General features: G+C 38.3%; 1 protein-coding gene across 5 annotated transcripts in view; it reads left to right on the forward strand.

The window, feature by feature from the left end:
- DNM3 (dynamin 3) overlaps positions 1-27935 on the forward strand; it is a 614639-nt gene that overhangs the window by 220300 nt on the left and 366404 nt on the right. For all 5 annotated transcript variants that reach the window (XM_065935707.1, XM_065935708.1, XM_065935705.1 and 2 more), the window contains exons 5-10: positions 9325-9423; positions 10209-10369; positions 15752-15894; positions 19184-19319; positions 21605-21672; positions 25117-25255. In XM_065935707.1, coding sequence (XP_065791779.1) covers positions 9325-9423; positions 10209-10369; positions 15752-15894; positions 19184-19319; positions 21605-21672; positions 25117-25255 — 746 coding nt within the window. The remainder of the gene's footprint in view (positions 1-9324; positions 9424-10208; positions 10370-15751; positions 15895-19183; positions 19320-21604; positions 21673-25116; positions 25256-27935) is intronic.

Consider the following 27935-nt stretch of genomic DNA (forward strand, 5'->3'; position numbering starts at 1 on the left):
TTCACTGTGAGAACCTGGTTGAGCTCCTGGAGGCAAAACAAAAAAGTATGGGTACCCTCTATGACTGGGTTCCCCTGGAGTTTTTAACTGTTAAGACTGCCCACACTGAACTTCCAGAAATTTATCAATTACAGTTTAGGTTTTACTGCCTGGGTCCTTGGTTCCTGCGGAGTTATCTGCTTATGACTTTCTGCTGCAGTAAGCTGTGATTCTCTGTATTCACCTATCCGTCTCCAGATTTGGGGGGTGGGCAATGGTTTGCTCTGTGGCCTCACTACTCTGATGAATCTAAGCAGGGTTGTTGACTTTTCACTTGCTGGGACACAGTGGAAACTTCCAAGCTCCTTATGTGGTGGACCAGAAATCAGAAGTCCTATTAAGTAATTTTAAAATCATAGCTTTGTTATTTCCTCATTTTATTGATGATTTAGAGTGAACATGCAATGTATTCTCCTCTATGAAGTCCTTTGAGAGTTAAAGGAGATAATATTAATAATTATCCCAGACATCAAATATAAACTGTGATATGTGATTATCCTTTTGATGTGTTTATACCTGATGAGGAAACTAATGTCTCAGAACTGATAAGGGACAGCAGTGGGACTTGGATTTTAACAATCCAATACTTGACTTTAAATCTGTAATACATAAGAATCAGAGTATTGAAGTGCCTTTTATGTCTTTTCTCTATCTTTTGTCGGGGCTCATAAGTACCCATCATTGTGGCTATTCTTTACTGACGAGAAATAGAATTGAAATACAGTATCATACATTATTTATTAGGTCTTAATTTATTATTTTTATTTTAGTTGAAGGGCAAGAATTTTATTAAATTACTTTTCACCTTATGTGTTACTCTATGTAATCTCTTTTGAATCTGGAAGTTGTTCTCCTTCCCAGAATTCTGTACTTGAAAGAGACAGCTAGATAAATCTTTGATTCTGTAGAAAAATAGGCTCAGATGATGTAAACAACTTGCCAGATGCCACAGCTAATCACTTGTAAAATCTAGCTAAGAATTGAGAAGCTGAAAATATAGTGATTAAAAATGGAATAAGGTTGTCCATCTTCCACACCCGACAGCCCGCAAGCCTTTGAGCAAATGTATTTTTCTTTTCTAAGTCTCACTTTCCTCATCTGTGTAATTGAGAAATAATAATATCTATTTCATAGAGTTGTTTCAAGTCTATGTCTGCCGCACAATCAGAACTCAGCAAGTGACTTTGTTATTACTTTTACCTACATCTTTATATTCCCAGTGAAGTATTTTTAAAACAATTTAAATGTTGCCTTTGAGTCTCTTCTGGTAATATCTTTTTGAGATCAGTATAGGTCTTGAGTCTGCCAGCAGGAGTTTGTTGATTACGTAAATTGCCTACTTGTATAAGTAAATGTGAAAAAGGAAATAATTTCATCAGCCATTTCTGGGACATCACTAAGCATAGACTTTTCTGCCTTTTTGGAATTAGAGAATAGTGAGGAAAATACTTAAAAAAAATTTTAACCCTTATTTTTCGTTAATGCTATAAATGTACATCACTTTAGAAAAATCAGTCTCTTATCCTAACTCTGGATTACTGATTTCCAGAGGTTACCACTTTCAACCCTTTTAACTTTCTTTTATATTTACCTCCATATTTAAGGAGGTAAGGCATAAGACAGCCTCATGTCTTATGTGTCTTGCTCATATGCACATATATTTACATACACATATATACCACTTACCTCCCCAATTCTACTGATATAGCTATATCATATTTTGCTAAATGAATATTTATGATTCTGGAAATAGTATCCACAGCTGAACCATGTGTGGAATTATGATTAAATTTCCTTTCTTGGGTGATACTGCTGTCTTTGAGGTGGATAGTTGTTTCTTCTTTTGTTTGTTTGAACGGTCTATCACCAGTGTATTCCCAGCTTTCCCCACAGAAGTCTAAATCTCTAATACCTTCAAAAGCATTAAGCTTTAAGCATTCTATCACTTTCATTTTTGTTTTAATTGGTTGGGAAAGTTATCTTCATATCTTTGTTTTTGTCGTGGTCTAGGTGTGGGTTGGAAAAGAATTTCCAGACATGAGAAAGAATGAGAGAGAAATACGGTTTATTAGAATGGGAGACGCTGTTAGAACAGTGGGCCAACTCAAGGGAGAACCAACGTTTAACAGGGGTCCTTAGTCCACTTTTATACCCAGGGTACAAGGAGTGGGATGGGGGTCTTGTGGGTCATTTGCTGATTGGATGAGGCGTGTATACTGGGTGGGGGAAGAGTAGGGCAAATACCTTCTCCCTATGGGGTAGGAGGAGAGACAGGTTATACTGTTCCATTAGTAGTTACAACATGGGGGAGGGAAGGATGATAAGGGTCTGGTTTTTCATTCCTGCATTCCAAGACCCTCCTTGGTTTTATCTGCTCTATTGTCCTTGGGTCACCACAGTTTTCTTACTCTAATCAATATTGACTGCTCTCCTGGGCTTAAACCATCCTAAAATTTATGCCGTCCTGAAAATTTCCTTCTTTTTCTGGTTAGATTGGATTCCCTGCTTCTGGATTTCCTTCTGGATTTCTACTTCCTTGCTAGTTTGTTTCCATGTTTGGTGGAACACATCTTTTTAGTAGTCTACCCAACCCCCTCCAAAAAAAGGAGAAAATGAGGTAAAATATTTTGAGATTTTGTGTGTCTGAAAATAACCTTTTCTCCTGTCACATTTACTGATAGTTTAGAATTCTAAGCTAGAAATTAATCCTTCTCTTAGAATGTTGGAAACATTGCTCTGGTGGTTTTTATTTTCCAGTTTCCTGCTGGGAAGACTGATGCTGTGGTAATTCTCAAAACTCTTTTTATAGCTTTCTTTTTAACTTCTGTGGGAGATTTTTAGGATATTTTATTTACTTTCTCTATTATTAAATCTTTTACTGATATTCCACATTGTGTGTATGTGTGTTTGTGTATGTTTTTCATATTTTGTTGGGCACTTGATGAGTTCATTCAATCCCTAAATTCATCTTTCACTTATAGGACATTTTTTGAATAGTATGTCTCTACATCCCCAACTCTTTCTGTTTGATATTCTCTCTCTTATTGGAATGCCAGTTATTCAGATATTGGATCTTTTGGTTCATTTCTCTAGTTTAAAACAAGTTTTTCCTTTCCTGTTATCAACTTCTTTTTGTTTTCTGGAGGAGTTCCTAATTTTGTACTCCAGCATTATTATTTATGCTCTCATACTTTTAATTTTTGAAATTTCTTTTTGTTTGCTTGAAAATTTCCTTTTACGACATTCTATTTTTATTCCATGAATGCAATGACTTCTCCTTTCTCTCTGAGGATGTTAATATAAATAATAGTTTTCTTCTGTATTTTGAATTATCTTTGCTTTCTTCAAGTTCAGCTTTTTTTTTTGATCAGTGTGGCATGTGGGATCTTATTTCCCCAACCAGGAGCTGAACCCATACCCCTGGTATTGGAAGTGCAAAATCTTTTTTTTTTTTTTTTTAATTATTTCTATTGAAAGATAATTGCTTTACAGAATTTTGCTGTTTTCTGTCAAACCTCAACATGAATCAGCCATCAGTTCAGTTCAGTTCAGTTCTGTCACTCAGTTGTGTCCGACTCTTTGCGACGCCATGGATCACAGCACGCCAGGCCTCCCTGTCCATCACAACCTCCCGGAGTGTAGTCAAATTCATGTCCATCGAGCTGGTGATGTTATCCAGCGATCTCATCCTCTGTCGTCCCCTTCTCCTCCTGCCCCTAATCCCTCCCAGCATCAGGGTCTTTCCAATGAGTCAACTGTTCGCATGAGGTGGCCAAAATATTAGAGTTTCAGCTTCAGCATCAGTCTTCCCAGTGAATTTTCAGGACTGATTTCCTTTAGGATGGACTGGTTGGATCTCCTTGCCAGTCCAAGAGACTCTCAAGAGTCTTCTCCAACACCACAGTTCAAAAGCATCAATTTTTCGGCACTCAGCTTTCTTCACAGTCCAATTCTCACATCCATACATGACTACTGGAAAAACCATAGCCTTGACTAGACAGACCTTTGTTGGCAAAGTAAAGTCTCTGCTTTTTAATCTGCTGTCTAGGTTGGTCATAACTTTCCTTCCAAGGAGCAAGTGTCTTTTAATTTCATGGCTGCAATCACCATCTGCAGTGATTTTGGAGCCCCCCCCCCCAAAATAAAGTCTGACACTGCTTCAATTGTCTCCCCATCTATTTCCCATGAAGTGATGGGACCAAATGCCATGATCTTAGTTTTCTGAATGTTGAGCTTTAAGACAACTTTTTCACTCTCCTCTTTCACTTTTATCAAGAGGCTTTTTAGTTCCTCTTCACTTTCTGCCATAAGGGTGGTGTCATCTGCATGTCTGAGGTTATTGATATTTCTCTCTGCAATCTTGATTCCAGCTTGTGCTTCATCCAGCCCAGCTTTTCTCATGATTGTACTCTGCATGAGAGTTAAATAAGCAGGGTGACAATATACAGCCTTGACGTACTCCTTTTCCTAATTGGAACCAGCCTGTTGGTCCATGTCCAGTTCTAACTGTTGCTTCCTGACCTGCATATAGGTTTCTCAAGGGGTGGATTAAGCGGTCTGGTATTCCCATCTCTTTCAGAATTTTCCACAGTTTATTGTGATCCACACAGTCAAAGGCTTTGGCATAGTCAATAAAGCAGAAATAGATGTTTTTCTGGAACTCTCTTGCTTTTTCGATGATCCAGCAGATGTTGGCAGTTTGATCTCTGCTTCCTCTGCCTTTTCTAAATCCAGCTTGAACATCTGGAAGTTCACGGTTCACATATTGCTGAAGCCTGGCTTGGAGAATTTTGAGCATTACTTTACTAGCGTGTGAGATGAGTGCAATTGTGCGGTAGTTTGAGCATCCTTTGGGATTGCCTTTCTTTGAGATTGGAATGAAAACGGACCTTTTCCAGTCCTGTGGCCACTGTTGAGGTTTCCAAATTTGCTGGCATATTGAGTGCAGCACTTTCACAGCATCATCTTTCAGGATTTGAAATAGCTCAACTGGAATTTCATCACCTCCACTAGCTTTGTTCGTAGTGATGCTTTCTAAGGCCCACCTGACTTCACATTCCAGGATGTCTGGCTCTAGGTGAGTGATCACACCATTGTGATTATCTGGGTCATGAAGATCTTTTTCGTACAGTTCTTCTGTGTGTTCTTGCCACCTCTTCTTAATATCTTCTGCTTCTGTTAGGTCCATACCATTTCTGTCCTTTATTGAGCCCATCTTTGAATGAAATGTTCCCTTGGTATCTCTAATTTTCTTGAAGAGATTTCTAGTCTTTCCCATTCTGTTGTTTTCCTCTATTTCTTTGCATTGATCGCTGAGGAAGGCTTTCTTATCTCTCCTTGCTATTCTTTGGAACTCTGCATTCAAATGGGAACATCTTTCCTTTTCTCCTTTGCTTTTCACTTCTCTTCGTTTCACAGCTATTTGTAAGGCCTCCTCAGACAACCATTTTGCCTTTTTGCATTTCTTTTCCATGGGGATGGTCTTGATCCCTGTCTCCTGTACAATGTCACGAACCTCCATCCATAGTTCATCAGGCACTCTGTCTATCAGATCTAGTCCCTTAAATCTATTTCTCACTCCACTGTATAGTCATAAGGAATTTGATTTAGGTCATACCTGAATGGTCTAGTGGTTTTCCCTGCTTTCTTCAATTTAAGTCTGAATTTGGCAAAAAGGAGTTCATGATCTGAGCCACAGTCAGCTCCCAGTCTTGTTTTTGCTGACTGTATACAGCTTCTCCATCTTTGGCTGCAAAGAATATAATCAACCTTATTTTGGTGTTGACCATCTGGTGATGTCCATGTGTAGAGTCTTCTCTTGTGTTGCCAGAAGCAGGTGTTTGCTATGACCAGTGTGTTCTCTTGGCAAAATTCTATTAGCCTTTGCCCTGCTTCATTCTGTACTCCAAGGCCAAGTTTGCCTGTTACTCCAGGTGTTTCTTGATTTCCTACTTTTGCATTCCAGTCCCCTATAATGAAAAGGACGTCTTTTTTGGGTGTTAGTTCTAGAGGGTCTTGTAGGTCTTCATAGAACCTTTCAACTTCAGCTTCTTCAGCATTACTGGTCGGGGCATAGGCTTGGATTACCGTGATATTGAATGGTTTGCCTTGGAAACGAACAGAGATCATTCTGTCGTTTTTGAGATTGCATCCAAGTACTGCAGTTCGGACTCTTTTGTTGACCATGATGGCTACGCCATTTCTTCTAAGGGATTCCTGCCCACAGTAGTAGATATAATGGTGGTATACATAAGTCCCCTCCCTCTTGAAGCTCCATCCCATCATCCTGCCCATCCCACCCCTCTAGGTTGATACAGGCCCCTGTTTGAGTTTCCTCAGCCATACAGCAAACTCTTATTGGCTATGTGTTTTACATATGGTAATGTAAGTTTTCATGTTACTCTTTCCATACATCTCACCCTCTACTCCCCTCTCCCCATGTCCACAAGTCTATTCTCTATGTCTGTTTCTCCACTGTTGCCCTGTAAGTAAATTCTTCAGTACCATTTTTCTAGGTTCCATATATATGTGTTAGAATATGGTATTTATCTTTCTCTTTCTGACTCACTTCACTCTGTATAATAGGTTCTAGGTTCATTCATCTCATTAGAACTGACTCAAATGCGTTCCTTTTTATGGCTGAGTAATATTCCATTGTGTATATATACCACAACTTCTTCATCCATTCATCTGTCGATGAACATCTAGGTTGCATCCATGTTCTAGCTATTGTAAATAGTACTGCAATGAACAATGGGATACATGTGTCTCTTTCCATTTTGGTTTCCTCAGGGTATATGCCTAGGAGTGGGATTGCTGGGTCATGTGGTAGTTCTATTCCTTTTTTTTTTTAAGGAATCTCCATACCATCTTCCATAGTGGCTGTATCAATACATTCCCACCAACAGTGCAAGAGAAAATTGTTCCCTTTTCTCTACACCCTCTTCAGCATTTATTGTTTGTAGACTTTTGGATGAAGGCCATTCTGACTGGTGTGAGGTGATACCTCATTGCAGTTTTGATTTGCATTTCTCTAACAGTGAGTGATGTTTGTTAGTCATCTGTATGTCTTCTTTGAAGAAATGTCTATTTTGGTCTTTTTCCCACTTTTTGATTGGGTTGTTTGGTTTTCTGGTATTGAGCTATATGAGCTGCTTGTATATTTTGGAAATTAATCCTTTGTCAACTGTTTCATTTGTTATTATTTTCTCCCATTCTGAGGGTTGTCTTTTCACTTTGCTTATAGTTTCCTTTTCTGTGCAACAGCTTTTAAGTTTAATCAGGTGCCACTTGTTTACTTTTGTTTTTATTTCCATTTCTCTAGGAAGTAGGTCATGAGGATCTTGCTTTTATTTATGTCATGGAGTGTTCTGCCTATGTTTTCCTTTAAGAGTTTTATAGTTACTGGTCTTACATTTAGGTCTTTAATCCATTTTGAGTTTATCTTTGTGTATGGTGTTAGGAAGTGTTCTAATTTCATTCTTTTACATGTATCTGTCCAGTTTTCCCACACCATTTATTGAAGAGGGTGTCTTTGCCCCATTTTTATATTCTTGCCTCCTTTGTCAAAAATAAGGTACCCACAGGTGCATGGGTTTATTTCTGGGATTTCTATCTTGTTCCATTGGTCTATATTTCTGTTTTTGTACCAGTACCATACTGTCTTGATGAGTATAGTTTTGTAGTATAACCTGAAGTCAGGAAGCTTGATTTCTCCAGCTCCATTCTTCTTTCTCAAGACTGCTTTGGCTATTCAGGGTCTTTTGTGTTTCCATATGAATTGTGGAAGAGCAGAATCTTAACTACTAGACCTCCAGGGAAGTCCCTCAAGTTCAGTTGTATAGTGTTTACTTGTTTTAGATTCATATTAGAGCATCTCCTTGGCTGTCTGTTTATATTTAAATGTGAAATATTATCAGTTGGTATTCCGTGTGTGTTTATTTGAATTGTGGAATGATAGACTTCACAACAATAGTCCAGTGTTTTATTTTCAGACTTTTCAACTTTTCAGACTTCAGTAGTCACTAGTCTAAAGCATTTAAAACCATATCTGTTTTAGAAAGTATTAAGCATTATTTGAGAGTGAACCTGTAAGTCACTCAGTCGTGTCTGACTCTTTGTGACCCCATGGACTATACAGCCTGTGGAATTCTCTAGGCCAGAATACTGAAGTTGGTAGCCTTTCCCTTCTCTAGGAGATCTTCTCAAACCAGGGATCGAACCCAGGTCTCCCACATTGCAGGCAGATTCTTACCAGCTGAACCACAGGGGAAGCTCAAGAATACTGGAGTGGGTAGCCTATCCCTTCTCCAGGGGAACTTCCCAACCCAGGAATTGAACTGGGGTCTCCTGCATTACAATCAAATTCTTTACCAACTGAGCCATCAAGGAAGCCATTGAGAGTGGTTTCAGATAAAAAATAAAAACTTGTATTCAGTTAACCATGTTTAATTGGAAAGCCAAATAAATACACTGAAAAAGATGAATCAGTAGGCAAATATTGTTCATTTTATCTAATGATGGGAGCAAAGAACAAATACAGTATATCTGATATGCTACAAAAAATGTTTAGGTTTTTGCATTATTTTATTACTGAAAGGAACCTTTGATTCATGATTTCCAACTGTTTCTTTTGTAGAAGAGGAAAACTGAGACTCAGAGAGTTAAGTGACTTATCCATGGCTCAAAATTCCTATTTCAGTCTTTTTTCCATTAAGTTATATTTCCTTTTCTAAGCAACAATGAATATGTGAGACTCGTGAGTTTAATTTTGGTAATGATGGTATCCTGTACCTAATTTTCTTCTCTTTATATTTTGATCTCAAGTGCTCAGACCTGGATCAATAATAAGCTTTGGTTTCTGACATACCCACATCACTGGTCCATGTGTAACCTATTTTTTGGTCTTAATAATGTAAAGCATAAAATGAAAGCATCCATACTGTGTGGAATCCCTGAGGGGATAATTTAAATATATAATTTCCATGTACATGTAGTACAAAAATAAACTCATACGTTTAGAAGTATTTTGGTGAAACAGCTATTTGTTTTTTGCTCTCCTGGATCAAGAATTATCTTATGGATGGGTGGTTTGGCAGCTCTCTGCCTCATCCTGTTGACATTTACCAGATGGGATAGTTGTGGATTAGAAAACAAAATAAGATGGGGAGGAACAGGGAAAGAACCAGAAATATGAGTGCTTTGCAATTAACATTGAGACATATATGTCTCTGAAACTTGTTGGTCTCTGCAAATTGTGTAATGTGTGGTTTGTTTGTGGTGCAGGTCTGAGAACCATTGGAGTCATCACCAAACTGGATCTCATGGATGAAGGAACGGATGCCAGGGATGTTCTAGAGAATAAGCTGCTGCCACTTCGCAGGGGTAATGTACTGTGTCCTATACAGGACTTTCTTTGATGGTGTGGCAGAGAAACAACTGGGAAACCAATGGGAGGCCGAATTTTTATGCCTCCACATTGCGAAGAATGGATTTAAGCTTAGTTAAACATTTCATGGAATGACATGGTATTCCCAAATGATGTAGTATAATTGATCCAAAGAAAGAACTATTCCTTCAAACAATAGGAATAAAACAGGAAAAGGAAGGGGTTTGAAGGAAGGGTGTAATTATTCATCACAGTCTGCATAAATGTTTTCTGTTTAAGTCTGAATTATTTACTTGCTACTGTCTGACAAAGCTGCATAGAGATTTACTCTATTTAAATGCATAGATCTTTTAAGGACAAAAGAACATTATTTTGTTAATGCTAAAAAATCAACATTAGCCAAATCGTCCAGCCTTCATTAAATACTGATATCTCAAATTGAGTTTTGTAAGGGGATCTATTCTTCAGAGTCTTAAAATAATTTTGCTTTTCTTTTTTTTTTTTTTTTTATTTATTTATTTTTTTTTTATTTTTTTAATATTATTTTATTAGTTGGAGGCCAATCACTTTACAACATTTCAGTGGGTTTTGTCATACATTGACATGAATCAGCCATATAGTTACATGTATTCCCCATCCCGATCCCCTCTCCCACCTCCCTCCCCACCCGACTCCTCAGGGTCCTCCCAGTTCTTATTTGGCCTCTTCGAGAGCTTTAAAATTTCCCCAGAAAAAGAAACCAAAAGTGCCCCCAACTCCATAGGTGTGTGTTTTGTTTTAGGTTACGTGGGGGTGGTAAACAGGAGCCAGAAGGACATAGATGGGAAGAAGGACATAAAGGCTGCCATGTTGGCAGAAAGGAAATTTTTTCTCTCACACCCGGCTTACAGACATATTGCTGATCGGATGGGGACCCCACACCTTCAGAAGGTCCTTAATCAGGTAAAAATTGTTTTTCAAGCAACAAGAACAATTATAAAATATGTGAATGCCTATTTGAATCCATATTTCTTATTTTTATACTTTTTTCCGAACTATTTAGCATAACAGTATTAATAGAAATGTTCAAAGATGAATATGAATACTTAGACCCATGCAATTAGTAATTCTAAATGACCAAAATTCACCTTAATATTGTTGAAAGAACAGTGTACTAATCAGAAATATGTATTTATTTAGAAACAGTGAACAGGGGAACACATTTTAGCACATGTTTATTCATAATATATAATTGTCTTAAGGAGTTAAACTTGTATCTCTCTGAAAAGTTGGTCTCTTGGCATCTGTTTTTTTTTGAAATGTCAATCTGTGATGGTTAAGTTAAAATTTCTTTATGATTTTGTTTAGATTTGGTTTGATCCTTAATTTCCAATCTTAAAAACGCAAAAGCAATCACTGATCATCATTCATCTAAGAAACTTTTCCAGATAACCCCTTTCCCCATAACAGATAGAATTAGGCACTTTGCCTCCCCTCACTTCATGTATGTATACATTTCTTCCATAAAAATTTAGTGTACTTTTTTTTTTTTCACATATTTTCCAGTCCCTAGTAGAATTGAGTCATTGTCGTTGAGTTTAGAGCCTCCACCCCAAGTTTTGATTATATTGACTCAGGTGGTGAGCAACTTTTCTTACAAAAAGTATGCTTTAACTTTTATTTATGAACTTAAATAAGTCAAGTAGTTAACAATTGTTCTGATTGTTCCCTCCTAGAAGTTGTCAGTAGAGGCTAACACAGCAGTAGGCTACTAGTAACATTATATCTTAACCATTTAGGCAGCAATTGAAGCAGTTTTAGAAAATAAGAAACAGTAGTATACTTCTATTTTAAGTGATGTAACACAGACTAATATGAAATTTGTATTTTTAAATTAAGAGTAGATGAATATTTGGAAGCCATAAAGCAATAATATAGTTGTCATTTAAAAATTATGAACTTGTTTTAGAGAAGGAACTTTGGTTTATCATGCAAGAATCATGATATTCTATCAATATATTTAGCTCTGATAAAACTATTTTTTGATTTCTGCTTTCATAGCTGTATTGGGCTAAGAAAAATACAAATAAACTGAAAAAATAAGAAAAGTCACTAAAATAATTAGAAATAATAAAGTTAGAAATATGAATACTGGAAAAGTAGAACAGGTATGATTGACCATTTGGTTATTATAGGTGACTCATAAATTATGGCATAACTGATTCTGGTTGACTGAAAATTGAATAAATATTATACTAAAGATCTTTCATGTCCTGTATAATCAGTTTCTCTATTGCTTCAAGAATCTTCACACTGTGTTTGAAATTAGGATAATTTTTTTTTTTTTTTTGCCATGCCATATGGCATGTGGGATCTTAGTTCCCCAGCAAGGGATTGAACCCTTGTATTGGAAGCACACAGTTTTAACCACTGGACTGCCAGGGAAATCTCCTGAAATTAGGATAATTTTATCACTGATCTTATGTGTACCAACATGTCTGACCCCAAAGGACTCTTACTGTAGCAAAAACTGAAAGAGGACAGGAAATTTTTGAGGAATTGAAAAGAATATCATTATGGCTGGAGGTCAGAGAATGGGTTGTAAGAGATGAATGTGGAGATGAAGGCAGCGGCTGAATCCCATTGTGTTTGTAGGCAAAGTTAAAGATTTTGGCTGTTATCCTAGGAGCCCTGGGGAGTCAATTGTTTAAGGAATCTGAGAAGGGGAATAACAGTCACATCTGTGGGTTAAAATGATTATGGTGGTTGCAGATAGGAAGATCAAGAGTAGAAATGGGGGAAAAAAAGACAAATGAGAAGACCTCTCACTTATGAGTCAAAGTGAGAAATGATGGTAGCCTGGTCTTGGTTAGGGCCAGTGAAGATGGAAAAGAAAGCAGATTTGGGAAAATTGAGAACTTGGCAGTGGATGAGCTCTGGTGGGTGATGGAAAGGAAAAGTCAAGTATACCACCCAAGTTCCAGGTTATTATGAAATCACCAAAATGGAGAAACTTCTGAAGGGAATATTAGGTACTTGATTTCAGTCATGTTGAGGTTGACACTTCCAAGAAGAGAAGTTAGGGAAGTCAGTCAAGTGGTTACTATTACTCTTAGATTTGGAGTTTGTTCTTGGGCATTGCTACTGGGAATGCAGTCTTCTCCATACTTTTATTTTCTGCTTCAAAACCATAATGGCAACACATGCCAGGAGAATAGCACGATAAGTCTGTTGGAGGAGTGTGGAATTTCCTTGGTTCTGTCTCGTCCCATCAAAAATTTGAAGTGACAGTCCAGCATTACAGCCCTCGGACAAACTGTGTCACAGCTCTCAGACAGACTGTGTCACAGCTCTCAGACAGATTGGTGTTACAGCTCCATGTTACATCTCAGTTTTATTTAGAAAATACAGGAAATACATCCTTGAGGTGTGAGGGCATACTGACCCTAAAGACGTGAAGAGAAGAGGGGAGGGACTCCCGACCCTTTGGCTCCTTTTTTTACATGTTTTTTTTCTCCTCCCCCTGTGCTTGCCCTATGTAAATTGGGCTAGCCAGGAGTGCTGTTTGTTCTACCTGAGGTCCTCACTCTGGTCCTCAGACCTACCTTTGTTCTATTTTTGCAGGCTTTTCCCTTCCTTGTCTTTTAGCCACCACCATTCTGGACTCCTTTTTCCTATTCTAACTACCTAACAAGTCATAACTATGGACAAGGTTATAGGATAAGTATGAACTACTGACAATTAAATAACTTGATTTATTGCATAGGTATATCCAGATAACCTTGAATCTGCCTGCAATATGGAAGACCTGGGTTTGATCCCTGGGTTGGGAAGATCCCCTGGAGAAGGGCATGGCAACCCACTCCAGTATTCTTCCCTGGAGAATCCCCATGGACAGAGCTATAGTTCATGGGGTTTCAAAGAGTTGGAAAGGACTGAGTGATTAAGCACACAGACGGGTAAGCTCAGATAAACATAAATGATTTAAAATGGTTCTTCTGTTAGTTTGAGTCTACTTAGTCCCCTTACTTTAAATTTAAAACACACAGAAGAACTATACAAAAAAGATTATCAGGACCCAGATAATCACGATGGGTGTGATCCCTCACCTAGAGTCAGACATCCTGGAATATGAAGTCAAGTGGGCCTTAGCAAGCATCACTACGAACAAAGCTAGTGGAGGTGGTAGAATTCCAGTTGAGCTGTTTCAGATCCTAAAAGATGATGCTGTGAAAGTGCTGCACTCAATATGCCAGCAAATTTGGAAACCTCAACAGTGGCCACAGGACTGGAAAAGGTCCGTTTTCATTCCAATCCCAAAGAAAGGTAATGCCAAAGAATGCTCAAACTACCACACAATTGCACTCATCTCACACACTAGTAAAGTAATGCTCAAAATTATCCAAGTCAGGCTTCAACAGTATGTGAACCATGAATTTCCAGATGTTCAAGCTGGATTTAGAAAAGGCAGAGGAATCAGAGATCAAATTGCCAACATCCATTGGGTCATCAAAAAAGCAAGAGTTCCAGAAAAACATCTGCTTTATTGACTATGCCAAAACCTTTGACTGTGTGGATCACGACAAACTATGGAAAATTCTTCAAGAGAAAGGAATACCAGACCACCTGACTTGCCTCCTGAGAAATCTGTATGTAGATCAGGAAGCAACAGCTAGAACTGGACGTGGAACAACAGACTGGTTCCAGTTCGGGAAAGGAGTACATCAAGGCTGTATATTGTCACCCTGCTTTTTTAACTTATATGCACAGTACATCATGAGAAACGCTGAGCTGAATGAAGCACAGGCTGGAATCAAGATTGCCAGGAGTAATATCAATAACGTCAGATATGCAGGTGACACCTCCCTTAGGGCAGAAAGTGAAGAAGAACTAAAGAGCCTCTTGATGAAAGTGAAAGAGGAGAGTGAAAAAGTTGCCTTAAAGCTCAATATTCAGAAAACTAAGACCATGGCATTCGGTCCCATCACTTCATGGCAAATCGATGGGGAAACAGTGGAAACAGTGGCTGACTTTATGTTTTTGGGCTCCAAAATCACTGCAGATGGTGGTTGCAGCCATGAAATTAAAAGACACTTACTCCTTGGAAGGAAAGTTATGACCAACCTAGACAGCATATTAAAAAGCAGAGACATTAGCTTGCCAACAAAGGTCCGTCTAGTCAAGGCTATGGTTTTTCTAGTAGTCATGTATGGATGTGAGAGTTGGACTATAAAGAAAGCTGAGTGCCGAAGAATTGATGCTTTTGAATTGTGGTGTTGGAGAAGACTCTTGAGAGTCCCTTGGACTGTAAGGAGATGAAACCAGTCAATCAACGATAGAGGATGAGGTGGTTGGATGGCATCACCAACTCAATGGACATGAATTTGGGTAAACTCTGGGAGTTGGTGATGGACCGGGAGGCCTGGCGTGCTGCGGTCCATGGGGTCACACAGAATTGGACATGACTGAGCAACTGAATTGACTGACTCACTTTATATTTATTATTCTTTTCCCTAGATTTCTATAACTTTTACATTTCTCTTCTCTTGATTCTGAGTTTATTTCTTAAGCCGTGCAAAAAGGTGATCTTTTTTCCTGTTAATTCAGACTTAATTATATTATAACAGAAAGAGCATTAGGTAGAGGGCTAATCAATCTGGGTTTATATCCCACCTTTGTTCTCAATTAATTTTGTCCCTCTTAGAAAATCTCTTAGAGAATTTTATTCATTCTAAGCTTGAAGTGTCAGCAGATGACTTCAGTGGAAATGCCAAAACAAGTGGTTAGGTAGAGGTATCAATACCAGGGCTTTTTATATTCACCTATTGAGGGTGTAAGCTAGGGACTAACCACAGTTGGACTGGGGCCTAAAGATGCAGGAAAGAAGAAACACCTGCCTGAGCTATAAGAATGAAAAGGAAGTTAACAGCTGACAGGTACATGGGTATGAGCTCCACTGGTGGTGAGACTTTTGGTTCTGAGAATTCAGGCAGCACCTGTCACATTCTAACTTAAGGTTCCTTTTGACAGAGTAGCTGATCCAACAGATTAGTCCATACTAAGGTGTCATTAGGCAGCTTCATTAGTAACCTTAGCTGCCTTTTAACAGGGTATCCCAAATGTAAAGAGATAGTCTCAGTGAGTGACTTTAGCTGAGGGAATTTTGACCTTGGGTGTAGGAGAGAGCTGGAACTTCTTACTATCTGTCTACACAGCCAGACTCACATGTGTGTATGACTTTCTAAGGTTTTGACTGATCTGGAAAACAGTAAAGGCCAATTTTTATCTTCTGAGTTGAACTTCCGTCTCTTATATGTGTGCGTGAATTTGTTTTGTTTTATTTAGCAACTTACCAACCACATTCGAGACACCCTGCCCAACTTCAGGAACAAACTGCAGGGCCAGTTGCTGTCCATAGAACATGAAGTAGAAGCCTACAAAAACTTCAAGCCAGAGGACCCCACCCGGAAGACCAAAGCATTGCTGCAGTGAGTCACCTTGCCCTTCCCTTGTTCAGCACTTGAAACTCACTTCTTCAGTTTGCTTTTTCCTTAGTCTATTTGTCATGCTAATTTCTAGGTTTTTTTCCATAGAAGTAAAGTATATGAGGCTTTGTATATGTCGTAAAATAAGCCTTGAGTCTTTGTTTTCTTAAAGAATAGTTGTCGATCTTAATTCTGTCACTATAAATTTAACCAATTCCCAATCCTCTGTCCAGTTTTATTGTGTTTTTCTAATTGGTTCAGTAAATGAGCAAAACCAACAGTGATAACTCAGTAGGATTATTTGCCCTTAGTCTTTAAAAGTAGGCTAGGTTCTTGTTGAAAATGTCATCTGGGTTGTGCAACTGTTTCTCTTGGTGTCACTTGTACTTATTATCTTTTTTATTTCAGTCATTTCATATCATCTCTCTGTGTATTTTTCAGTGCAATGAGAATCAAGGATTTAATAAAAAAAAAAAAGTACAGACAGTAGGGCACATTTAAGTTTCTTTTTCCTATTTGATAATGATTTTAATGTAGACCTTTAAATACACAAATATGGAAACTGCCAAATGTCTTTTTACTCCTTCATGATCTTTTCTTCTTATCCTTGGGTTATTAGATTTATCCCTGAGGGTTCTTGGGTTAGGATAGCAGAGTTGTTGGAGAATTGCCATCCCCTGATGTCTTTTACCCTCATTCCTTATTTCAGCTCCTTTCAGCCTCATCTATCCTTTTATCCCTGTGCTTCAAACTGCCCCAGGTCTCTCTCCACCAGAAGACCCCCACTGACTAGCTTACATTCCTGGATATCTGAAGTCCATCTCTAAAGATGATGCTTGCCACTTCTTTAAGGCCCCTTTCTCTCTCTGCAGTCTTGTAATCAAATAACCGAATCTGGCTTTTAAAATGCACAACATAATTCCTTTTATTTGTAGGAGGATTTCTAAATGTTCAAATTATTTATGTAACATATTCAGTGCATTATCTTATATTCCTCCATGTAAAAAATAGTAAGATCATACAGAGGTAAAATTTTTTCTCCTAGATTCAACTCTCTCATAGTTTATCTTTTCTTTTTCTTCTTGGCTTTGGTTAAACTCCTATTAAAAGTCTTCAAGTTACAGAGAAAGGAAAGCTATTTCTGTTTAGGCCCTAGGTCATCATCTTAATGTTCAACTGAAACTGTTGTCTTTGTAAAGACTAGGTCTTGCCTCTGTGATTCTATTGGACTCATTACAATTTTCCACAATTAGATTCCTCTCTTGTAGGGAGCTGATTCAGCTCCTTCTTTCCTTCCTGCCTCTCTCCCTCCCTTCCTTTCTTCATTACTTTCCCTTGCCTTGCTCACATCTCTGTATTCTATTTGATGTCTGGCTCTGTGCTATCTACTGAGGATTCAAAAATGAATAAGATTTTTAACCCTCAAGAAGAAACCACAGTAGAGCAGCAGAAACAGATATATAAACAACTAACTGTTCAAATCTGATAAATGCTACATTTCTGGTAAGTATTAAATGTTAAGGGAGCCCAGATAAAGAGCAGACACATGCTAGGAAGGGTGTGAACTCACCTGAATGAGACCTTGAATTATGGGAGGAGTTTGTCAGGTGGAAGAAGAAAGTCAAGAGAATAGTGTGAACTTCGGTACAACTTGTTCTAGTGGGCCATGTGGCTGGGGTATAGGGTACGGGAATGGAGTAGCTGGAGGTGAATTTTCAGGGGTTTCCCAATGTTTCATACCTTTCCAGGTGTTTAAAATTAGATTAATATTAGCATGTGCATGAACATAGCTATATCCAATTATATTCTAGAGTTTTAGGCCTAAATATTTGAAGTTCCTTTTACTTCATCCATAATTTTAATGAAAGAGAATAAGATTCTGATTTTAGGTGGCTTGAATTTTTTCTCAATCTAGTAGATTTTGAATTTAAAAATAGCTTCAGTGTGTCAAAATTGAGACTTTCTAAACCTACTAGTCAGAAATACAGCTAGTCATTTTTTCTTCATAACATTTCTTTTTTGGTTTCTTTTTTACCAACTGCCTTGAGGTAATTCATTCCTTCATTGAACTTGCTGAGTACCTCTCATATGCCAAGCAGGGGATAATAAATCATATGCATGGTCCATGCCCTTAGGAGAGAGACTGATAGATGAGTGATGGTGATGCCCTCTGCTATGTGCTCTGCTGAAAATATGCTGAGGAAGCTGAGAAGGAGTCCTTCATCTGGGTGGCAGTGAGTGGTGGTGGTGGATAGAGTTGTGGATCATGGAAAGCTTCCTGAAAAAACTAATGCTTAAACTGAGTCTTGAAGGATAGATAATAATTAGCCAGACAAAAAAGCATAAGCAGAGCAGAAAGGAAAACGAGTGTAAAAGTGCAGAGACATGGTACTCGTGGGGACCTCCAAATAGCTTCTTTTTAGTTGGTTTGGAAGGTGAGTGGGGATGAGTAGTAAGAGATGGGGCATCCAGGGACAGACCCTGGAGAATCTTAGGTGATGGAATCAGGAGTTTTAATTTTGTTAAATTCTAGGGAGTCATTGAAAAACAAGGCTAGAGCTAGTTGCAAAGGGGCAAGGGTGGAGGGCCAGAAATTTGCATTGTTCTGGCAGAATGAGGTCTGCAATGCTGAGGTCAGGGGAGAGAGTAGCTCATAAAGTATGAGAGCACTCTACTGGAGCAGTTGGAACACTAGGTGATGGTGATGTCACGGGAGTCCTGGCTCATTTCACTGTTTTATATGAAGTTTTATTGCTTAGATGATTTTTTTTAAATTTAATTGGAGGATAATTGCTTTACTATGTTATGCTGGTTTCTGCTGTACAACAACATGAAATAGCCCTAAGTGTATACATGTCCTGTCTCTCTCTCTTGAACCTCCTTCCACCCCACCCTCTATCCACCCCTCTAGGTTCTCACAGAGTGCTGGGCTGGGTTCCTTGTGTTTACAGCAGCTTCCTGCTAGCTATCAATTTTACACATGGGAGTGTATTTCTAGTTTAAGTATTTTAAAATACCATTTTATAGTTGCAGCTAAATGGCAGAATGTTTATTTAATGATGCAGATACTTAAAGTATATATTTTAAATGGGATGTCTGAAATAAATCTTGATCATATGTATTTCATATAGTTACATTTTGAGTACTGACTAGGGTGCATTGTTGATTCTGCCAGTAGGTGCCACTACGAACACCAGGAAAAGAGTTCTGAGGGATAACCATAGCAAATTCAGGTGAAAAATGTGAAGCCTTGTAACTTTGACTTGAATTTATTTCTCTTTTGCAATTGCAGGATGGTTCAACAATTTGCTGTGGATTTTGAGAAGAGAATTGAAGGGTCAGGGGATCAAGTAGACACCCTGGAGCTCTCAGGGGGTGCTAAAATCAATCGTATATTCCATGAACGCTTTCCTTTTGAGATAGTAAAGGTTTGTACCAAATGTTATTCTTCCCTTTTGTTTCATTTCATTTCTATTTTCTGTTCTACATAACTGTTCGTAAAATGTTATATGAATGGTATGGGACTAAGATAATTCTTTAAACAAAAACCTCCATACTTAGGTGGTGAAATTCAGGAGGGAAGTTATTTTCTTACTGATGGTTCTGATTTTATTTAATGGAATCTAATGGTATTTCAATAATTCAACAACTACTAACAGGTTCCTATGATGCTTGTTTGTTGTACAATTTATTTACAAATGTTTCTTGAGTATCTACTGTGCACCAGTGACCTTAGGTGCCAGGGTTCAAGATAGAGATACTATCTGGGGGCAAAAGACAGAAAATTGACAAATAGACAAAGTAAGAAAAAAAAAAAAATCAAGTAATATTACATAATGAAATATGAGAGAGAATGGAATTAGATTAGCCACTTTTGATGGAATGTTCAGGCAAGGTCTCTCTGACTATGGAGCCCTTAAAGCATGACCAGAATGGCATGAAGAGGTCAGCTATAAGGATCTGAAGGAAGAAGGTTGTTTAAGGCAAGATGCCAAGGACAAGGCCCTAAAGCAAGCACCTGTGTAGCAGGTGAGGAACAACTGAGGCTGGTGCAGAGCTGATGAAGGGGAGGGGGGAGAAAATGAATTCAGAGGAAGGAAGTGCCCAGTTTATGCAGAGCTTTCTAGGTTGTGATAAAGTGCTTACATTTAACAATGGGAAGTCCGGGGAGAGTTTTAAGAAAAAGTGTGACCTGATTTGGTAGGTGATTTTAAAAGACCACTGTCTGGGTTGGATTGTAAAGGGGCAAAAGTTAATTGAAGGAGACAAGATGGGTTAAACAGTAGGACCGAAGCAGGGGTGAATCCACTTTGTAGGGGACCTGAAGTCTATACAATTTGGGGACCCCCCTTGAAGAATGCAAAATTATAAATACACAGGCACAGGGTCTTGTAAGGAATTTATGCAGGAGAGAAGTTCTGAAACTTAAACTTCTTTAGCTTTATAGTAGAAATGCCTCAACAGAGAGGTTTGAGAGAAGTGGATGGATTCATGATTTTGAAGGAAGGGTCAATGGGGCTTGGATTGTTATGGGAAATGCAAAAAAGAGAAGATTCACGATGAATCCCAAGATTTTGACTTGCACAACTGAGCAAATGTTAGTGTCCATCAGATGAGGAAACTGATAAAAAGTTCAGTGTGGAGGTATGAACCAAGAGTTTTGTTTCAGAGGTGTTAAGTTTAAAATGCCCCATAGGCAGCAAGGTAGTTTTAGGGACTATGTTATTTGTCTCACATACAGAGGCATATACTTTTGTCTTGGTGTGGGAGGCAGATGGGTAAATAGAAAGTTTCACTAATATGTGTTAAAAAAAAGTGACAAACTTCAGCACAGGGTGCTGTGGAAATACAAGCCACGGAAATGAATCCCGGCCTGACTGTGTAAGGGAGCTTGGCTTCTGAGCCCAGAAGGTTGAGCAGCTAGTTAAGCAGGAATAGGTGAGGTGTGGCTGAGGAGGAGATTTTTCCAGACAGAAAGGGAGGAGTGGTAAAGGCTGTGGTGTGGAACTAAAGCAGTTCGTTGTTCTATGACATAAAGTGTGAGGGAGGCAGGAAATGCACAGGCAATGAGGTTGGAGAGGTCAAATCTCAAAAGTTAGGGGCTGACCCAAATGTTCTCTTGATATCCCTTTCAGGTCTAAGCTCTATGACACTTTGATCCTACTTCCAATAAATTTAAGGTACCTAGAACTTCTGGGAAAATTTTAATACGGTAATCTATCTTGTGTAGGATTGGCAAAATATTATTAATTTCCTGTTTTAAATAAATTTTGAACTCAGGTGCTTAACATGGCCAGGGAGAAGAGACAGCCATTGTTAATTCTCAACACAGCTGGACTACTGTTGTACATCAGGTGACACTTATGTATGCATTTGTCTGTGAATCCATCTACTACATTCAGCAAAGAATGAAGAATTATATATTTCAAATGAATGGCCAAATTTATGTACAGAAGACATCCTTTATGTGTAGCACTCCTTATCTATAAAAGAGTTAAAATCTGCTGCACTAAAACTCCCAGAAATCCCTAACATTCTGTGTTGCCTTGAACTTATATAAACAGATGTCTTGACCATCTGGATTTAGGTTAGGAAAGACATGAGTATCCATTTATTAATAACGGAGTCAAGTTATTCTCATTTTTAAATATTCAACAATATTATTATTCAGAGGAATTGAGTGTCATAACTGTGGCTCATTTTGCTTCCGCAGATGGAGTTCAATGAGAAAGAATTGCGAAGAGAAATAAGCTATGCAATCAAAAACATACATGGTATCAGGCAAGTGCTTCACGTTTTCCTTGTCTTCAGTTCAAGCTACTAAAAAAATTAGTGTTTATAAATGGCTAGTGAAGTAGCCTTTTCATCATCTGAGCAGAGTAGAATGTAGAGGTGGGAGTGAGAAATAAGAAATAGGAAATTCTTGCTTGAGTTCAGTGATAATTTCTAGTATTGTCATATTGTCTTTTTCCACTGAAAAATCAAAAACCCTGTCTGCACTCACAGCACCATGCTCTCGACAGTTGGGGATTTAATGATGAACAAGACCTTGTTCTTCGGGGCTGTATATATATTTCAGAGGCAAAGGCCAGACTTGCTCATAAGTGATCATCACTTACACCAAGACTAGATGGATTAATTTTGACTGTATTTATGGAGCAAGATTGGGGAAGATTAATGAAGGTGGTTATTTTAGAGTTAAACCTTGCCTGTTTTGAGAACAAGAATGATTTCAACAAGGAAAGGTATCTGTGTGTATAAATGTGAGTGTGTGTGTGTATGGGGTAGATGGCGATGCCAAAAGATGTGAGAGGCGAGAGATTGTTGAGGCTGGAGGAGATGAGAAGGGGCTTAGAGTGGAGGGAGTAGTGTGAGCAAAGACAAGGAGGTGGCAAAAAGCAGCATGTGTTCATGGAGCAGGGAGCCCTGCATTTTTACTGGAGTTAGAAATATAGAAGGAGAGTGAAAAGGAAGTTGGGAAGAGAACTTGCGCCTGAATTCCCCCTCATACAAAGTAGGATTATCCTCATTTACTTTTGTTAAAGAACAGGGATAGGAAAATAAATGAATTTAAAGCACATTTTGTGAGTTCATGTTTAGAGGGCTAAATACAATGTAATGAAACATATGCTAAATTGATTCAAGGTTAGAAGACTTAGGTTGCCTACTTCCTGATGATCTTACATGAAGGAGGGGGTCCCCAGTCTATTGGTTGGTTTTGTCTCAGCTTCTGCCTCAGGGCCAGCTTGAGACTATTTGGGGAACAGAAGCTGAGAGAGCAAAACTTCACACTGAGTGTGCCCGTGATGGGTGATTTTCCAAAGGAGTTGTGACATTTGAATCTATCCTTATGGAATTTGGAAAGTCTACTCTACAAGTCTCAAATAGTATGGGTAAATATGTAAATATGCATTCATAAAGTGAAAAAGAGAAAACATCTCTAACCATCAACAGGATTTCTAAGTTCCCTATTAATTCTCTTCCCTCTCTCTCAACTCCAGAAGACATTTGGTATAGAAACTGTCTTTTTCTTTAGCTGGACAGAGTTAGTATTCACAGGTATTAGTCTGATAAATGCAATAGAACCAAATTGTGTTTTGGGAGAGGGCTCAAAAAAGTCTTTTTGCTTAACTAAATACAGTGTTTTTTATTTGACTTTTAAAAGTTCTTACTGATTATATTTTTATTGAATGTAACTGCAAAAATGCAGTAAGTCAGGATTATAGATTTCTGATTTACATGTCCACCAACAGAAGAGATTGACTGTTACTATTATTCCGGAATTAACTTGCCTATAAGCTGGTTGGTGACTCAGTGGTAAAGAATCCACCTGCAATGCAGGAGCTACGGGTTTGATCCCTGGGTGGGGAAGATCCCCTGGAAAATGAAATGGTAACCCATTCCAGTATTCTTGCCTGGAGATTCACATGGACAGAGGAGCCTGGCAGGCTACAGTCCATGGGGTTGCGAAAGAGTTGGACACAACTTAGTGACTAAAACGCATGCACTCACACACAAAATGATAAGAAGTGCACAATGTCCTGAGTATAACACATGCTAATAGTGCAATTATTTAGGCTTTTAAATACACTTAATTTAAAATGTTTTGTTATCAATTGATTCTATTAGATATTTGAATAATAGAAACCACCTTTTCTCAGTGAGGATTTGATGGTCTTTTGTTCCGCTAACACTGAGTGCCAGTGATGAGCAGGGGATCCCTCCTTGTGGGGAAAACAAAGATAAATGCTCTAATGACTCTTCCTGCTAGGATAGTCATAGGACCAAAATATGTGCTCATATCACTGTAGTGCAAAATAAGATGCTGGGGTTCAGAGAAGGAAGACCCAGTCAGTGGCAGGACTATAGAAGACGAGCTGTAGGAAGTGGTTGCTTTTGATCTGGCCTTTGAAGCACAGGTGGGATTTGGACAGGCTGAAATTGTGGGAAAAGTGAAATGAACATCTTAGATGAAGGAAAAGGCATAAAATATTAGCATGAATATTTTTGTGGAAAGGCAAATGGTCTGGTTTGGCTGAAACCTCGTGTGCATGAGAGGAAGCAGGAAAATAACCACAAGGAAGATTAGCGACAGAAAGGGGAACAGTTTTAATGTCAGACTAAACAACATGTATTTTATTTTGTATCCAAAGTGGAGAAGTTACAATTGACAGTATAATATGACTACTACAGTGCAATTAGAAATGGAGGAGGGCACAAAGTGCTAAGTAAATAAGAGACATAGAATAAGGCTGCTAAAAGGAAAGTGTAGAGGAAACTCTCCAAAGAGATACCATAAAATTGAATGTTGAAGGAAGAGAGGGTAATCAAATAAGGGGAAGGGAGGAGAGTCTAGGATGGGGATATCAGCCACCAGTGTCTGGAGCCTGCATTATCTGTGGGCATAGTGTTTGTCAGGGCTCAAGATCCCTTTTACAGTAGATTTTTCCCATTGTCCTTTTGTTTAGATGTGAGTAATCATTTTTCATTTTTTGTGAAACACACACACACATGCATATACCTGCTTCCCTGAGCTTCTGCACAGAGTTAGAAAAGCCCTGTTGTGACACCAGTTTGAATTGATTCCAGCCAGATGAAAAAGATCCTTGTTACTTTGGTTATCATTTGTTATTTTTGTAAATTCACAATTTAGGCATTCAGAGTCCCAAGCTAGTTCCACTTAACTGCTTTTTTTTTCTCCAGTACCCCAGGATCTCAAACTGGGAACCTCTGAACTTAGTATAATACAGCTCTCCTGGAAAGAATATGTTATATAGTTCAGGAATGTTACTGTTTCAGTGTTCAAAATATGAAGATCATTTCCTACTCCATGAAGGACAAAAAGGGATTGTTTTTGGAATACTTTAGAAACAGAAATGTACATTTAGGACACCACTTCTATTGTAGCATTCCTTTGTCCTGCTATGAAAGAATGAGATGAGACAAATGACAGTTAACTATTGAAGGTCGCATTATGGGCCTTGAAAACATTTGGGAAACTGTTTTTAGGTAGTGTTAATCATCTATAGAATGTATTAAAGATATTACAAATGATGCTGTGAATAGAATTAATCACTATGTACCTTTTTTTTGTACTATGTACCTTTTTAATGAGGATTTTACATGCTTAATTTAAGTAGCATGCCAATTAAAACATTGTTAAAAGAGTACTGATTATCATTCAATTTAAAATATCTAACATGCTATTTTCTTTCTTACATCCAGGACAGGGTTGTTTACTCCAGACATGGCATTTGAAGCAATTGTCAAAAAACAAATTGTAAAGCTGAAGGGGCCTTCCTTGAAGAGTGTAGATCTGGTAATACAAGAATTAATCAACACTGTCAAGAAGTGTACCAAAAAGGTAAGTTTGGATTATGTAACTTTCCAACCAGTTTACCCACTTTCCTACCCTGCTACATGTCTCTCTTTCACTGATCCTCCACTTTGTTATGAAGGTTTTGTGTTTGCTCAAGGGGAAGGATTGTAAAAAGTATTGAGTGGGAGTCGCTTTCATGGTAGTTGGGTCTCACCCCATTTCAAATAGGGTTGTTGTCTTAATCAGGTAAACATCACTTTAGAATAATCAAGTGAATGCCCTAAACCAATTTTTCCTGTGGTGCATGGTTGGGACTCATTGTTAGGGCAAGGGAATCAATGAAATTGTATATATAGAAAGATAATTTTTCTAAGTTTTAAATGAATCCCACTTGAACCTGGATGTCTGGAAAGGGGGCATTGTGGTGTAGTGGTTTAACTGGACCTTCGGGCCTGGGCCCTTATCTAGATTCAAATCCTGGCTCTGCTGTTTACTTGCTGTGTGACCTTCAGCATCATACTTAATCCTTATATTTTTGTCAATTCCTCTGTGAAACGGGATGATGATGATGATAGTTATAATATCACCTCAGAGAAGATTAAACAAGATGATGTCAGAAACCCAAGGCGCACTTAACACATTGATTAAACATAGTAAGTTATCAGTAAATGGTGGCTGATCTATAAATGGCCATTTTTCTTAGCACCCAATGTTCTCCTTGTAATATTTATTGATGGAGAATAGTAGGTAAGAGACTTCCCAATCTGGGGCCTCTTCGCTGAGGAACATGGAGGAATTGTGCGGGACATAAAAGGGACACCCCAAATTGAAAAATGTAAGAAAGAAATCATTGATCATGTTAGGATAGGGTAAGCCTAGCCCTATGACAGTTAATATTGTTACTTCATTTTTTGAAAGTATATTTACTTCTGATTTCATTGGTTTTGTTACCCTTCCCTTTCTGTATGGTTACTATGAGTAATGTTCCTAAAAAACCAGTGGGAAGAACGAGAGAATGAGTATGAGTATTGGTTCCTAGTTAACTGGTGGAAAACTCAGTAGAAAAGATGTAAGTAGTGAAAGAGGAAAAAAGGCTAAACTTAGGAATTTACAGTTGTCAGTGCTAAAAGAACAGGAGTTCAGTGAAACCAGCATGGGGCCTAGAAGTGGCTCTGGAGCTTCAGAGCTCTTCCCTAGTTTTCTTACTATTTTTCTACCTGGTTCCTTAGTGTTCTTTTCTCTTCTTTAAAATGGGAAAAGCCATAGGCATTAAGGGACCAAGGAAAAAGTAAATGGTGAACAACAAAACAGTCTTTAAAAGTCAGATCTTCACGCCAGCTGTTCGTTTGGAAGCTTGAAGCCATTTAATAATACTTCATATCCCTGATATCCTTGCCTTTACCCCAAAATGTGGTCAGTCTTGTCACTTGTGCAGTATTGGTCTCCTCTTAACTGGCTTATTGAAGTAACTGATACCATGTTCTCTATTTAACCCCATGGGTTACTGAATACAGGTATCTTCTTCAAGAGTTTCTCTTTAGGTTGCCCATGCTTTCCTGCTCCCACCAGTAAGACTGCCTTCTTTCTCACGGCCAATTGTGCTGTTTGTCTTGTTTAGCCAGCTGTCCTTCTCATTTAAATAAATTGAGTAAATAAATTGATCAAATGCAAGAAAGACTTTTAATTTTGTTTCTATAAAAACTCAGCTTTGGAATGACTTAAAGGTTAGCTACGAAAGCTCTGCTTTGGACTAGGTATGGGTAGAAAAAGGTTAAAAGGATGTGGAGAGACTTATAAAAACCTAGATGGGCTCTGCATTCAGATTATTTCCCAAGTGTCTTTAGGTTTCCTGTCCACTTTGAAGAAAGCAAAACTGGAAATCATAGACGGAGGATGTGGTTTATGTAAGACAGAAGACACATAACTCCAATCAGCAGATCCATATGCAGAGAACAGGCCTTGGCCTTACATCAAAAGATTGGCACATGTGTGTACATTTATGTTTTAAGTTATATAAAGTGTTTATGGTATGTATGAATCTTTTTTTTTTTTTTATCATTTCCCATTGTATCCAACTTACTGGAAAACCAACAGTCCCGATGGCACAGGATGAGACGGCTTGTTTCTGGACACTTTTTGACTTTTATTCTTTGCTTTCAACTCTTTGAACCTCCCTTTTCATTAAGCTCTCTAGATCAGGCGTGGTTGTATATTTATACTGTCTTCTCAAAACATTTTATATGTTGCCTTAAATAAAACCTAGCTTTCTTCCTGAGATTCTTATTTACCCTTCAGCTCCCTTCATTGAAAGATATTTATTGGCCCAAACTCAAAGAATCTAAAGGCCAGGATCAGGTATGACTTCTCCATTTGTGGCTTGCAAGCATTATTCTTTCACCTTCCTATAACAAGTCTTCCTTCAAGGCCAAGGTGTTACCAGCTCTGACAACCTTTTCCCTTCTCTTCATTGTCACCATCAAGTCCTGGTCGCTCCTTTGCATTCATCAAAATATTTAGAACTTGGCTTACATTTTTTCCTCTCCATCCTAAACTCACTTTCGGCTCAGGTGACTTCAGTAGAGATCATGTCCAACACCCAGTAGCTGCTATTCTTAAGAGACCTATGATCCCAGTGATCCTCCATTCATTCCACCCTAGCATCCCACTCCCATGACCTCTTTCTGTCCTTGTCATGGTGGACAAATGTTTTACCAAGAGATTCTTC

Source organism: Muntiacus reevesi, chromosome 5 (assembly GCF_963930625.1).
Source record: "Muntiacus reevesi chromosome 5, mMunRee1.1, whole genome shotgun sequence".
Classification (NCBI taxonomy): Eukaryota; Metazoa; Chordata; class Mammalia; order Artiodactyla; family Cervidae; genus Muntiacus; species Muntiacus reevesi.